General features: G+C 36.2%; 1 protein-coding gene across 1 annotated transcript; it reads left to right on the forward strand.

Moving 5' to 3' along the window:
• Positions 1–6,723: 6,723 nt before the first annotated feature.
• LOC105267992 (uncharacterized) lies at positions 6,724–12,562 on the forward strand. Its single transcript, XM_011307210.1, has one exon. It carries the CDS (start codon positions 8,011–8,013, stop codon positions 9,694–9,696), a length of 1,686 nt encoding a protein of 561 aa, XP_011305512.1. The 5' UTR covers positions 6,724–8,010; the 3' UTR covers positions 9,697–12,562.
• Positions 12,563–16,452: the final 3,890 nt, after the last annotated feature.

The following is a 16,452-nucleotide window of genomic DNA, read 5'->3' on the forward strand; positions in this document are numbered from 1 at the left end:
CGGATAAATTGAAAATGTAAATGCAAATAGTAGGGAAAATAATATCAGTTGTCGATTTCTAAATTGACAATTGACAATTAATTTTGCCTCACTTTTCTCTGCTGCATAACTTCGAGATAATCATTTATGACAAAAGCATTTACAATTAGTCCAGAAAATAAAATGAGAGAATTTGTTTACGTAATGTCGACAATTACAACTGTCCCCGTAGGTAGTCACGGCTAGGCGATGAACACTCCTCACGATTATTATTTAAAACTCATTATTCTCTGTACAACAGGCCAAGAAAACGGGAATGTTTCTCAGTTGTTTCTAAACTCTGAGAGAGAGGAAAACGAAAACAAAGCCGGTGGCTCATTTTTCGCGTAATAAATGGTGCGAGAGATTGGAATGCAAAATATTGCACATTGCGCTGTGGTTTTGCGATGTCTCGAGTTTTTTCTGAATTTTCATGAGAGGAGAACACTTATAATAAATTATCATGCACTTGAAGAGATTGAGAAAATGAAAAACGTCAGTTCTCGGTTCAATTACCATTGAGGTCTTCGTCTTTTGAGGAATTACGTGACAATTGAGATTCTGTAATCAGTCAATCAATTTCCATCGTTGATCAACCAGAAACCCGATAACGAATTGATTATATAATCAGTATATATTTAATGATTGATTGAACTGCGTTGGTGATGCATCACTGTCTTTTTTTATTGATTCTTTTCATCATTTAATTGTTAATGGTTTTTTTGGAGATCGCGATAACATTGGGATAAAAAATGAATGCAATGAATTTTGATCGAGAAATCATTTTTGCGATATCATGTCGATTTTCTGTCATGGTACATTCATTCACATGCTAGAACTAATTATATTAATTACGATGGATTATGAAATCTCGAAGAATTGAGAGAGATTTTCATTTTTCTTCGCTGGTACTGAGAAATTCGTTTCGCCAGGTGGTACTATTTACCGATTACAGAATCACTGGCACTGGGGAGACCGGTCCTGAGAATCCACGGCAAGAGAGATCTCACCAAACTCGACATCGAGAAATGGTGAAAAGGAGAGGCTGTGTCACTGTGAGGATATTAGAAGGTACGATAAAGAAAGTAAACGAATCAAGTTGACGAGCAACGACGCACATGTCCAGAGTTGGCGGGAGAGACTGATGGATTCCAAGTAATTAACATAACGACGACCCACTGACCCATTCACCTGGCAATTTCGTTTTGCAGATGTGTTTCCATTGGGAATCAATAAAAAAATCAAAAACCCAGTCGAATTCTCTGGCCACTCAACAGATAATATTTCCTCAAAAAATGTTGACGCTGAAATTTTGAAATTTCAATTGAACACGAGTTTGAAATTAGAATTGAAGGTTTCAATGTTTACATCTTGAATTTAGATCTAATTTCTGGTAATCAGTGCCAGTGTTTTTAGAAGATAGTTTTTTGAAAACGTTTTTATGATTTTTTATAGCCGCAATTAATCGAGTGAAGGCCGTGAACGAATAATTGACATTTTTTTAATGACGTATTGATATCTCATTCAAACCTGCTCATTAAAAATCTTATTAAAACATCAATGAGAATTTTTGTAAAAAAAATCGACATTTAGCAATCCGAATCAGGGTTGATAGTGCATCCACTAATTTTTTTTTTTTTGAAACTGAAATAATTCATCGACTATAACGAAAATGAGTGGTATGAAAAAAAAATGGATCAATGGTCGGATTGAATTAAGTGGCATTAGTAGTACCTTACTACAAATTGAATTGAATTTAACCTCATTTTATGTAAATTATAATAATCATTCACCTTCAGAAGGTTCCGTACATGTACCCAAGCATAAAAATTTTATTTTTATGCCCGAAAGAGTTAATTCATTCAATGCAACGACCATAAGAGAAAATTCTTACAAGTTAATGCAAAAAAATTAACAATTGCATCAGTTTTCGGGGGAAAGCAAATAGACGTGTTATCAGCACTGATTACCTCATTTTTTTTCTGTTTTCTTTAATTTTATTTAAATTTATTTTATTCAAATTTTTTCTTCAAATTTATTTTGCTACTTTCAAAATTATGCGAATGTATTGCAAAAAATTTCTGTCTTTTTCCATTCTTTTCTAAAATAACATATGTCGGGATTGAAAAGTTGTCTGTGAATCTTGGGATTTATTCCCGAAAGAAAGTTTTATCATTTATGCAACGCAATTGGCCAATCGACTATTTTTCTCTACGTTGGACAGCAATTTGGGTGAAAGAGGTGGCACATGCGACGACAATTGCATTTCAAATAAAATTCATCATGCAACAGACAATGGTACCTGCAGAATAACTAACATTTAAAAGCAACAAAAAAAAAACAATAAGAAAAAAATGGAAGAGTTGTTTGCATAATCTTGATTGCCCCAATGGTAAGTCCGTTATTTCTCATTTCTAGTTTTTAATGTTATTCATTTAATTATTTATTTGATTCTATTGTTTTTCTTATTTTTCAATCAAATATTTTCTACCAGAGACTTTCCCAGAGTTTTCAGCAACAGAATTCCAAATCGTCAAAAAAAATTGATGAGATGACTGAATATTTTCTGACAAATAACTTCATACTATTTTTTTATAATCACAACGGGAAGAAAATTGTTTAATCGCTGGGATAAATAATATTCTACCCCCTTCTATCGGAAAATTGCAGTTGAATTTTCGAATTAGATAAATGGAAATTTTTAACAGCAATAAAGTTTAATGAAGCATCTGTATAATTGTTCATCGACGAATCAATAATCAAGCAATAATTCCATAATTAATTCAGGTAATAATTTCCCTGAATTTCTACTTAAAAAAAATATACATAAACAATTGAATAAATATAAATACTAAATTAATATTGAAATAATATTAATATAAATATAAACTATCTTATAAATTCAAACGTTGATGGAAAAATCGATCATTATTTCACATGAAAAATGCATGTTGAAGCTATTTTTACAATAACACGTGTAACTCACCAAAGAATAAATGCCTACAGCATGACCCAACCATCGGAAGCATCACCTGACCTTTACGAAGGATTTAACAACTCTCGAGGATTGCCTCTGAAATCACACATGAAGACTTGAATGATAAAACGACAGTTATAAAAATTCTGTGCACTGACGACTCAAGCTCGTGCCCGTTACACAACAAAACTCACGTACTAAAATTATAAATGTATCTTCTTCTCTTCTCGCCGAACCTGTGAAGCATTTCAGCCTGGATTTTAATGGTTCATAATTACAGATTACAAGAGACGAACGAGAGATGAAGATAGGTGGACTTCTCAGGTGTACCAATTGGTAACTGTTCGCCTGCATCGTAAATTCAATCGGTTATTTTATAATCTGCATTTTAAACGCACGTGGATTTTCACAGCGAAGAAAAAAGTACACTCGAATAATCATGAGAAATTATACGGATTCATTTATTCTCTTTTTTTTTTATTCATCTTGCGGAATTCCCACGGACAATTTAAGAAATCTCTTCCCCGGTCGTCCGCTCTACTGACATGAAAAATCTATTTCGTCGCCGTGAAATCAGAGACATTATCGTACCAACAATAACATTCTTATGGTAAAAAATTACCAACTTGGTGGTATTAAGATTTCTACTTTTCTTTTGAGGAAACATTTCTGGTTTTCCCAGATTTTCTAATGCTGGACATTTATTATTCAAGTTTTCTTTTTCCATTTTTGTTGGGAAATGGAAAAAGTTGATTGATGAGTTCGTTCTTCAAGTGATAGATTAATTATCCTAGCAATGAACGTGTCAAAACTGAGGTGTTAGAGAATGTAGCGTACTTACATAATTATTAATGATATATTGCGGATAGGGAGATAAAAATAAAAATTAATGAAAGGAGCGAAATAAGTTCAACAATTGTTTTAAGTTATTTCTTAAATTTTTTAAATGGTTAATAAGTTTAGGTAGAAAAATGAGAAGATAGCGGCAATAACTCCGTAAGGCCTAGGTCAATGAGACTGATGATGATGAGGATGTGGGCTGGCCACAGGGTCCACAGGCCCTGACCGTCACTTACAATTCCAATGTCAAACTTCACCGCACTATGATAAGCCCATCCTCCATCCACCCAAAACACGAAACACCACAAATTCCTATGCTAATTATACCTCTCAAATATACCACGAACGTTCCAGTATTTCTGACACGCAACCATTGAAACACCTCCGAGGGTTCCTCTCCAGGATATTTAATGGGAGGACATCGAGTTTTCGCCTCGTTTCTTCAGTTATTTCAAGATTCACCTAAGAAATTCGACGGATACCGGTTTTAGGTCTGCGATAATAAATATTTTTGTTTCCTCTGAAAATAGCAATAACATTCTTCAACTGCCATAATAATATTCATTTTTACGAGCATTTTTAGTGCCTCAAATTCCTCGACACTTTTTTTTTTCATTTATTCTTCTATACCAGAAACACTGAATTTGTTACGAATTTGCAATTTGAAATTTAAAAGGTTCGAAATTACTTTAGAATTCAGGAATTTTAGGGCTTTGAAACTTCTCATTTGTTATTTAGTGCTGCGAATGTCAAATTTTTAATTTCTGGCTAAATCGTTCCCTATGTAGTTTCGATTTTGTTTAAACATTAAATCATAAAATTAAATTTTATTAATTGAGCAGTAATGATGATGTTCATTAAAATCTACAGGTTTTATATTTTCCCATAATCCCATAAGTTTCAGCGTTTTCTGAAAAATCGTATGAATTTTAGAAAAATTTAAAAAAAACGCAGGAAAAATACTGCCCAATCCCGTCAGTTTGGGAATCATTAAATAATAATAAAATCCTAATGCCAAAATGCATCGATTAATTAATAATTATCCTGTCGATTTTATAAATAACTGAATGGTGAAAAGATGAGCGAAAAAAAATGATTTTTCAAATCTACTTCTTTCAATAATCAAATATCTGATATTCGATCTGAAGATCAAATTTCAATACGGTATCTCTCAATCCCTTAGTGCACAGACCCATAACATCCGTCTACATGTGAGAATTGTAATCTCACCTGTTGTATACACCCCAGTCCAAACAGTAAAACGGAATTCGAGACATCCTGACCTCAAGACCTCGAACCACCTTGCACCTCTTTTCTCCCTCCTCCTGTTCATCCATCAGAAAGAGATACAAGTTGCACACAGTTACAATAACATCTTCCCAAGTACATCCCCCTCTTTTATCCGACCTATGACCCATAAAACCATTATACAAATAAAAAAATTACACGTGCGTGTGCTCGACCTGAAATGAACACTCCTGTCCCCCGTCATTATCACGCAGTCCACGTACATCAAAAGCAGAGCCACTCATACAAGAGACAAGATCATCATGAATTTTCATTTTCATTTTTAAATGAAAGAAAAATATGAACAGGATGCTCAACCCTTATGTGAAGTAACTGCGCTTGCATTCCCACGATATGATATAAAAATTAAAAGGAAGGAAAAAGGAATACAAGTGCGGAGCACTGGAAGAATTGCCCCGCGAGATGTTGAAGATGGAATTTGAGGGATAAAGTTCATGAGTAATGTGTGGAATAGAATATTGTGGAATTGTAAAATTAATTGTAAAAAAGAAAGGAGAATTTACGGTCAAGTGACATCGCGACAATTTTCCAAGGTGTTGATTCGAACATTTTCATTGATCCTGACAATTCAAAAAATTCGATTTTCCGTATCAAATTATCATTTATCAATGAAAATGTGAGTTTATGAAAATTGATTGGGATTATCGAACGTCATCAAATTCACTTTTCAATCATTTCCAAGATTTTATCGTGCCGATTGCAATTATAAATTCATTCATTAATGAAAAATCACCGGAAATTTGTTGAAACTCCGTCTACAAGACATCTAACCAAATTTTAAAAATTTTTCCATATTGAAGTATATCACATTTCTTCTTCAGTATCGTAAAAACACTGATTTTTGAAAAAAGTCAAAAATTAAAAAAAATAATCAATCCATTGCATTTGAATTGATATCGACAACTAAGGCTCAACAATACTGCGATATAAGAGAAAAAACATTATTTGAATTCACGCATACATCAACACGCGATAAGAGATCAAATTTGAAAAAAACAGTCATATACACGCATACAACGTACATATGTAGAGTCGACCATTTAACTTCATCAAACAAACAGAAAAAATGTTGACGAATTCAAGTGAACGAGTGTACACACCTACGGAGTCGCTGCAAAAATAGATTTTTCAAAATTTATTAGCCTAATGGGTCAACCCACCACAAAAATACAAATCTTTAATTTCATGGATTACAATGCCTTCGACTAGGAAGCGAAGAAAATCGAGAGAATGATGAAAATCGAGAAAATAATGAAAATCGTGGAAATACAAATGATGTTTATTTGTTGGTGCTGCATTTAAAATGCCACATAGCCAGCATCCTAGACCCCAAGAATCCCGGAATACCTTGAGTCCCCTCGGCCCGCAATCCTCCCACAGCCTATGCCCCTACTCTCCCCCCTATACCATACGAAAAGTTATCCCCCGCAGGCATAACCACGACAGTCTAACCTGCTCGCCTCAGCACCAACAAAGACAGAATGATCAAAGAGACCAAAGGATACCACTATTCCACGTACCTTCTCTCGAGCCGCAGGTACACGACTCCCAACCGATTCACCTCAGTCCGGTACCGACCGCCAACGTTGAAACAACCCGTACCCAAGAGACCCTTCAAATCCCCGATCTACTGCGCATGCGCACATCCAAGTAAATATAACCCCCTACCACCCTGCCAATTGTCCAAGAAAATCCAAGAGAAGAAATAAAAGTCGTGGAACAATCGAGGGAAGGAAGAGGGAAGAAATAAAAGATCAGGTTTAAGAACCAAGTGAATAGTGCAGACATTAAAACCCACGGTGTGCAGACTCGTGGGAACAGTGCAGCAGTGAAGAAGCCCGAGTGTTCCCTTCCCCCACCTTGGAAAGCTAGCCAGCCACAAGCTTGAATGGACGGTAGGATGACCACTGGTCGAATTTCCTGAGGAAGAAATCCGAGGCGAAGCCCCGAAGAATTATTCGATATAACCTATAAAAATCCAGGGCGATAGCCGCACCTCTAAGATTCCTCTATTTCTTGGCACTTAATCGTTGGGCACAAGTGAGCGAATAAATCCCCACCGTGAGGATTGGAAAAAGGCAAGAGTTGAGCGTGGAAAGAGGAGAAAAATTCCACGGGGGCAAATCACATACACATACTCAGAGTCTTAAGGTTCGACGCCACTGGCTACTCGCATACCTGGGACGTGCGAGTGAGATAAACTCATCCTACCATCCAAACTGTTTTCCTCCCCTCCTTGGTTGAAGAAGAAAAAGGAAGAGGCTAAATGCTCGTGAGGTATGAAGAAAACTGGTGGGGACTAGTGTACAGCAAACTGGAGGAGCAACTGGATAAAACAGTGGTGGGAGTTTAAAGTCCCTGAGAGAGACGGAGAAGTTTCAATCGCAGGTATTGGTGTGTTAAAGTTGTGTATCGGTTTTTCAATAAAATAAAAGAATCTAGAGGAAGGAGAAGTGGAGAAAGGTGAGGACAGAGAGAGCATAGGAAAATACAAGAGAATAGAATAGTGTGTGTCCCTCTCTGATGGTAGAAGACAAGTCAGCCATAATGGAGTAAGAAATATCCGTGAGGCGGCTACAGCTGCTGTGAAATCGTGATCAAGGGGGATATTTAGCAATAGTATTGGGACACGATTTACCGCGGATCTAATGGTCTCAGCGGAACGTTAACAGTTAGAGGACTTGATGAAAAAAATCAACACTCAAGTGTTAGTTATTCACAAGTTTATTATATAAGTGTTTTTGTGATGAAGATGATGCGGATGCTTCACGTGGCTCCATAATCTCTGTAATCTACCTAAGTACCCCCGATGGTCAACGAACCGTTGAGAAAGAAGAAATAGTTGGAGCATTGTTTTGAGTATCTCGATGAAGATGAGAGGATCAAGCCAGGATACAGCGACGCCGTACTGTCGTTGTCGAGTGCTGTATCTGGGCAGTTCAGTGCCCCATGCCAGCAAAGAAGGTCTTCTAGGTGTTCAAGAGCCCCTCCGTGAACTATATCCTGAACAAGGTGCATTAGGTGCACGTGGCATAGACTCCTGGCTCAGTGTTTGGTCAAATGGTCTTCTCCTGGAGAATGTTGATGAGCATCGGAAGAAAGTCACCCGTTTCTTTCCAATTGAGGCCCTCCACTATTGCGCTGCAGTGCGTCATGTCAAAGGCGGCAACAGCGACACATCGAGCGCTCGTTTCCTTCCACTCGATTCACCATTCGCAAGGAATCCATCGGCAAATCACCCACCCCTATTTGCTGCTGTACTCCGTCGTACAACGGGAATCAAAGTGCTTGAGTGCCACGCCTTCATATGTAAACGTGACATGGCGGCCAACGCCCTCGTAAGATGCTGTTTTCATGCTTATGCTGACAGTAGTTATGCTAAAGGTCTTGATCCAAATACAGCAACGATCATTAGTAATGGCACATCGCCAGGACCCCATCCTACTAATGGCATGTCCAACGGTAGTTTATATCACACATTGGGTGGTTCCAGTACAACTCTCGACAATAACAGTCCACCAGGTACACGTTTGGATGCAGCGTCCAACGATGACATTAGTCTCTACAATGGAGATGAGAATCACAAAGTCTGGGCCAAGGGCAGGGACGAGGTGGATGCTGTTTACCAGGAGCAGGGCACACTGAGAAGCACCAGGGGATCAAGACCGAGGCAACTGGTGGCACCTCCACCACCCCCACCACCTCCTCCACCTCCACCCCAATCTCAACCCCTCATGTCGGAAGAGTCGACGTCATCAGCCCGGAGAAAAACCAGCAAGAAACTCAAGAAAATCAAGAATCGCCATGAAGATCAGATCATACCGCATCCCCAGATGCATCCGCAGATGCATCCACAGGCAATCTACACCAATGGTCATGGTCATCATACTCTTGGTCATCCGATAAGACAGCAGCACTTCCACCAGATGCCACCAACCAGTCGATCAGTTGCCGGGACTCTAGCTAGACCTGCACCAGTTCTTCTAGTTCCCGCTGCAACTCTTCCCCGAAAAGCGCATCATCATCATCGCGGAATGAGACCGATTCCTGCAGCTGCACCTATTGTTCCGATCTATGCTCCTCTTCCAGTAGTGCCTCCACCACCTGCAGCGCTTTATCAACCGACTTATGGAACTGCTGGCAACCGAGGCCGAAGGCAACATCCACAGGAGGTGGACACCTCGACACTGGGGGCTAATCGAAGACTCGCAGCTTCTCATGCAGATCTTACGGCAGCCGATGGGGCGGCTGAAAGTCCCGATGGTGATTCCCGATTTGGCACTGGCATCTACAGGCGCAAAGGTCATCTCAATGAGAGAGCCTTCTCTTACAGCATTCGGGCTGAGCATCGCAGCAGGAGTCATGGGAGTTTAGCATCCCTGGGATTCAGTCCTCAGAATGGCAATGGTCATCCTCCACATCCTAAAGAGGAGAAGAAAGATCGAGAATTCGCGCAGATGCTCGCTGAACTCGGTCTTGATGATCACGAGAGGGCACAGTACGCAAGGAATAATCATCATGCACCACAGCCGTTGCCCAGACCACGTCGATAAATTGATTGAATCGATTATAATCGCTGGCCTTTCTCGACTAATACTCATGGATATGATAATTGGATTAACGGAGATATTGTAATTTATGAAAGAAGGGGAGAAGAGGGCGATTGTTTGATCATTTGGCGTTGGAAATTCGTGGAGATCATTGATCGGTTGTTCGGCCGTTTCTTTATTTTCTTCTCGTTCTTTTAATTTCTCATGGTAGATTCAATGACCTTCCGAGCTAAGTGCCAATTAGTCAGGAGTAATTGTCCTTGCAGGATACAGCGTCACGCTGTAGGAGTTTGTTTAGAGAAACGCTGTCCTTGATGCAGAAGGATTAATGATGAAAGTGCGATATTTTTTGGTGTTCCAGGGAGTTCTGTTTGCGCAGATGGTTACGCGTGCTTTCAAAATGCTTGCTCTTTCGGTGTCACATCGTCTCGCGTATTGGCCTGAATACCTGCGATTGAGGCGCGCTGGTAATGCCTTCAGGCAAGAGAGATTGTCCACGTGTATAACGAGGAATCGGTAATTAGCATTCAAACTGTCCTAACTTAACCAGTCACATAAAAAATGCGTGTGTCGCAATGCAAACGGTTATGGCTACAAGAATTTTTTAGTCTCAGGTGCGCCAACCCGGAAATGAGTCTCTTGACCTGGTATTTTTCTGGCTTATAATAGCTTGTTAAATCATTAGAAATCATTGTTTCTAACGTTTCAATATTTTTCAATTGCACCGGGAAAAAATGCTATGGTATTCACAGAACTCGGAAGAAACTGCAGTTCAATTTCTTTTCGTAGCCCATAAAATGCGATACAAAATTGGTTTCTGGTGCATTTACTTTACCTTGCGATATTGCAAAAACAAATTCATAAGTTAATGACTTTTTTTTCGTTTTAGGTCAATTTCCTAGGGTTCACGCGTCTTTAAAAATTCTACAATGCATGCAATTGATTGATTAATTATCAATTGTTCGGTCTAGGATGAATATTTTTAACTTGATTTTCACGTTTGTGAGATTGAAATGAAAATGCCGAGATTTTTAGTTACGTCATGACCGGGATAATAGAGATGATGACAATCGGATGCGCTTGCAATCCTCATATAATTTATCCTCAATTGCATCAAGGTCAACCTGTTTATATTTAGTGATTACATTAAGTCATTAATAAACATCTTTTTTTAGCGGTTTGTTTTGATTTTATGCCGGAGTGAGGAGAAAACGGATTTCTGCCCGCATGGAATAGTCTAACGGTAAAAAAAAACCTCGTTTCCAGCTCATCGAATTTTCGTACGCCAAATGTGTCACACTCTTTTCTTCTCGGTATTAAAATACGGGAAAAATGCTGTTTACGGTAGAAGGAAATTGCCCGTATCTCGTGGTAGATAATTTTCTCGAGTTCAACAGAGCCATTTTAATATTATAAATGTTTTCGAAAAGACAGGAAATTTTCAATTTATGTTTTTCATTTCCAGTGTCTTAACGCGAATTCACGTTGAAACGAATATGTTATATAATATGATAATTTTAATTGTACACTAATATTTTCAATATCTTTTTTATCGTCGCGACTGTAGGGAGAGTTTGGGGCTTGATTTACTAAATTAATAACGAATTAACAAAATCAGATAGCGATTCGCTTGGAAGTGATGGAAGTGATGGCAATTGCAATTACAATCAATGTCATTTTTTTTCCTCTAATTTCATTGTTCATTCTGTGGGAAATGAATCTAGCCTCAATACCACTATATCTAATGAGATATTTAAAGAGTAGGAAGTAGTTTGGAGTAACCGGAAGCCAACGGAAATCAGTGCAGGACTGATCGATGTCGATAGTTTGATTTTTTTTTTTTTTCATATTTTTTTGTATCGTGGGTGCATGATGCATTCGATTTGGATTTCTATGTCTTCCGTGTATTAATTTTGGTCAATGTGTGTGAGTGTTACGCAACAATGAACGGTCAGTATGCAATACGAAGGCAGCATTCAAGGATATCGAATTACCCCCCTTTGACGAACTCATAATGAGGATTTATTTTGCTGCCAGTACGCATTATCGTATACGCATCTTAAATGACGATAGACGAGCGTAATGCATTAAACATTGACGATCATGTGCCGTGAATTTTTATTGTGTGAAAAACGCATTATTTCATTTGCAAACATAAGGAATTAGAAATTACTCCGTGGGGAGATGATGAAAGGGGAGAATTATTTTGTTTTCTTGTGATCTAGTTACGATTGTTTCAACTCGTGGTATGAAATTTCAGGACATCTTGTTCAGTTTCTCATCGAAAATTAGGAATCAATTGAAATTTATTAGTTTTTATTTCACTATTTAACGTCGGTAGGAAAGTTTTTAAATATATTCATGTGAAGAGTCTTGTAAATTTATCACTGATTGGAAATTTGAAATTTATTCCCAAGGTTTGGGAAATCATCGATTTGTCTGTCGATTGTTATAACGTGGGAATTCTCTTGATTTTTTCCACTCAAGCTTGATCTTAATAAGTTATTGCCCAGATCGTCTCATATTTCATGCTTTATTAATTATTGAGAAACCCTGAATCAGATTGGCGTTACAAAAAATGTTTCGTTCATAGATTCTATCATTATTCAATGATCCATAAATTTTAGTAATTATGCATTTATTCCTCCAAATTCTTCATGAGACTAATAATAAAAATGAAGACCGGTATATTCCACGTCAATTTTAGCGACCGTTTGTCAAAAATTTGTAACTTAAAAAATGAGACGATATCGGCAAAGATATTTTTGTAAATGAAAAGATCTGACATTTTTCACAAGAAACTACTCGCCATCTGAACAATTATCCCAGTAACGGATTCACTCCCACTGATAATTAAAAAAAAAAATTACAGAAATGAATTTGTACATTTTTATGCGAATTATGTCGAACCATTAATCCATTCGCCTGTGTTTTTATTAGTATAGGAAAGCATAATTAGTGCCGAATGAATTTTTTTGTATAGAGAAAAAGAATGTGCACCGACCAGGAATGTGCCATCCCTCCGAGTTATGGGGAAGAAACTCGCGTAAATATAAGCGGTGAACCGTGTACATGAAGGTGAACGATCAAGACGATCGTTAATAAAAATAAAATATTAAAAAAAAATCAGTAATGGACGACTGGAAGGATATAAAGTGGTCATCGTCCTTTAGCCGTCGGAACATTACATTCACTCCTCCGTGGAATTCAAATATTTGTCAATCATTTGGAAACGTGTTTACGCCATTGACTCATATTTATTAGATAATATATTATGATACTGCAGGTAATTCATTGCGAAAAAAAAAAAGAGTTTAATGATAAGTGTACGACAATGTACGGAAAATGATGAATAAAAATTTGTAGAAACATATGTAAATATTAAAGAAGATCTTGAATTATTTCCATTCACTTGTTCAATGAATTGGGTGGAGTTGGAGTGGAATTATTGGCAGATGAGAGGCATTTTTGTTTTTTTTTATTGGTAAATATAGTTTTCAGAATCCAGTGATTATCGCAGACACGTTAAAAGCTTGAATTACAGTTACAAGCCAACGCAGGTAACGGTTGAGCTGTTACTCCTTGACTGCAGCAATTGGGTCAGCCGGTTGAAACACTTTTATTAATAAAAGCCTCCTTTTTTATGTTGTATATTCTTCCATAATTTACTTGATACGTTTTATTCAGTGATCAATTATCACGATCGACTTTACTGCACGTGGATGTGGTGAATTAAGTTGTGTAGCGGTTCTAATAACACCTCGACTATTCCATAAATGCTCAAGGTGTTTTATATGTCCTCATTTGTTGTTAACCAGGTAAATTAATTTTTTTGGTAAATTGTTAATTGTGGGGAGAGTAATTCGTGTGGGGGATAATGAACATGTCGATTTTTCCAGGGAAAGTATTTTTTTTTTACTCGTGTTAATGCGGGGTTGGAAAATTACGCTTGACATCTGATTACAGTCGCATGAAAGTTTCGGAGAAATTTTTAAAGGGTGATAAGCTTTTGCAATTTTTCTGTCAATTCCATCATTTAATTTAATCTTTTTAAGGATACCTCTCATTAGAGAGTTAATGAATAAAATATTTAATGATAAATATCGTTAAATATCGATAAATATTGTTTTTTCCAATCGTAGAAAGGATTACTGCTGTTAAATAATTAATTTTTGATAACAAATAAGTGTAGTCAAATATTCGTATTGGGAATGTGGGAATTTTCTTATAGTGAGAAAATTTCTTTGGGAAAAAGACTTTTTTTGGGGGTGAGGACAACGAAGTTTCAGGAATGAGTTATTAATGTTTATTATATGTAATGTTTAATGAATATGTAATCTGTAATTACCCGGCTTAGATTATTTGAGGTGAGTAATTTTTTTTTTTGAATTATTTGGGTGATTGCTCATTTTGCATTTTATTCAGACGTCAGTATTTATTCAAGTCAGGAGTATCCAAAGGTCGTATGTACAGATTATCAAGGCACTTTGCAATTGAACGTTTCATGCACTCGAGCTCCATCTGAGTGCATCATTACAGACTCTCTTCTGAGTCAATCGACGACGGATATTTTTTATCAACATTTCGAAGATTATATTTTCGAATTTTCAAGACGATTTTACATGCCTACTTTGTTACTGATAATTCAAATCTTTTTTGTAGGAATTTCGATTACTACTCTAGGAATTTTTAATATCGGCTTTTTTGCAATAAAATTACACAATTAATGGAAATGAAAATAAATTAATTGACCATTTTCTTAACGTCAGATAATTGATAATTAATTTCTTAATGAAAGCTTGAAGTCTCATGCTTATCGTGAAAATTTAATATCAATTCAAATTGAATTTTCAGTCTAGTGAAAATTCGGAATAATCATTGATTCACCAGAATGTTAAAAAAATTACCAATTCATAAAAAAAATCTAGAGAAATTTCATGTCACTCGGTCGTTGCTAAAAACGTCAATTTTCTTACTTGAAATTTCACGTGTAATTTACCACCGGTGTAGAAAAACTGAACATCATTCAATTTTCGTAGGACAAAAAATTCATAAAAATTAATAAAAAATTCCGTGATACATGAAAGCCGCTAATTCTTTTTTTATTCTCCAAGTTCAAATTTTTCCTTCACCTGCAATTAGAGTTTTTAATTAGTTGTCTCTTCCCTGATTTTTGTCACGCAATATCTCGTGTAACTGGTGTCTCGTCGTCTCGGCATTGTGCTTTCACAAAACAATTCTCAAGTTATTTCAGTACAGCGAGGTAATACCCTGCCTTGACAATCTCGGTTGACAATCGAGCCTGATAGTGAAGTTCCTTTTCGAGGTAACCAGACTGTGTAATTGCCTGGTACCCCTTTCTTCTTCGGTTTATTGATGAGTTTTTGATGATACTCGTGTGATAATACCGGTGATAATTCATTACCACATTCATTCGCCCTCATTAAGACTATGAAAATAGCACAAGGAAAAAAATCTCTAACGTTACCTGTAAATTTTAATCAACATCACTGTCAAAATTACCGCTAGGAATTTCCATAAAATTTCGCTAAAATTCTCTCTAAAACATTACATAACAATTCCTGTATCATAATTCTACAGAAATTTCAATCATATTCCCCTTAAAAAAAAAAATTATTATTTTAAATATAATAAAAAACAGGTTCGATCTTTCTTCTGAGTGGGAAGGCTTTTTTCGGCGCATAGCTGAGCCATGCATATCATACTATATATATATATAATATAATATAATATAATATACCATTTTAATAAAATAATGATTTGTCTAAAATAATAAAAAAAAATATTGTATTTATCAATTGAATTTATTTAGAGAAAAAAACTAAACTATTTATTATCATAAATAATGGGCAATTTTTTTTGGACATCTAAGATTCATTTAATAATTAGATTTTATACGTCAAATGATAACACCCCATACGTGTGAGCTTACCATATACCCTATTTAAAAAGAAATAACATCTTGTATTGACAATCTTCAGTTTATCCTGAGATTAATAATTTTTCTCAGATATAACACATAAATTCCGACAAAAAAAACTTGATATCTTCAAAGAAAATAAAATTGAATTGAATTGCAAATAGCAAAAGCAAAAAAAACTGAAGTTCGTCGCATTCCAATCTTGCGCAGCATTTAATGTAACATAAAAATTATTAAGGATGTCAACCTCCTACAATTATCATTAATTCTCGTCTAACGGTAATGCGAATTAAAGCAGTGGAAATAAAAAAATAGTGAATCAACATATCTTAGAGGGTATGAAATCCAGTACTAGAACGATCAAGGCATCATCATACCACCGTTCAGAAATTAGATGAAATGTAGAGGACGTCAACTACCTCGTAAACAATAATTTTACATAGGCAGGCTAACGGGCTCTTACAATTTATAAGATTTCGACGATTAATTGAGAATTGATTTCTCTGTAGCAAAAAAATTATCATGAACATTTGCATATAGTTAAATTCAATTATATAATGTTCAACAATAATTCAGAATAATTGGGGATTTTCATACATAATTCGTGAAAAAAAAAATTTTAAATCCGAATATATGAGAAACAACTCCTTGAAACGTGGAATGAATTTAAAAATATAAAAAACATTTAAATTACTTAATTCCCTGTCTTTACGACTGTTTACTGATACCTTCCGTGTGTTAGCGGGTAATGCCTGTAAAAGGTGACGCATGGCATCTGGCTGATGAATAGAATAGCACAACAGACCTCTCCACAAGTG

This window comes from Fopius arisanus, unplaced genomic scaffold (genome assembly GCF_000806365.1).
Source record: "Fopius arisanus strain USDA-PBARC FA_bdor unplaced genomic scaffold, ASM80636v1 scaffold00003, whole genome shotgun sequence".
Lineage (NCBI taxonomy): Eukaryota > Metazoa > Arthropoda > Insecta > Hymenoptera > Braconidae > Fopius > Fopius arisanus.

What these genes read in the sequence shown, in the direction of transcription:
- LOC105267992 (XM_011307210.1), top strand. Translation starts at nt 8,011, where the DNA reads ATGAAGATGAGAGGATCAAGCCAGGATACAGCGACGCCGTACTGTCGT.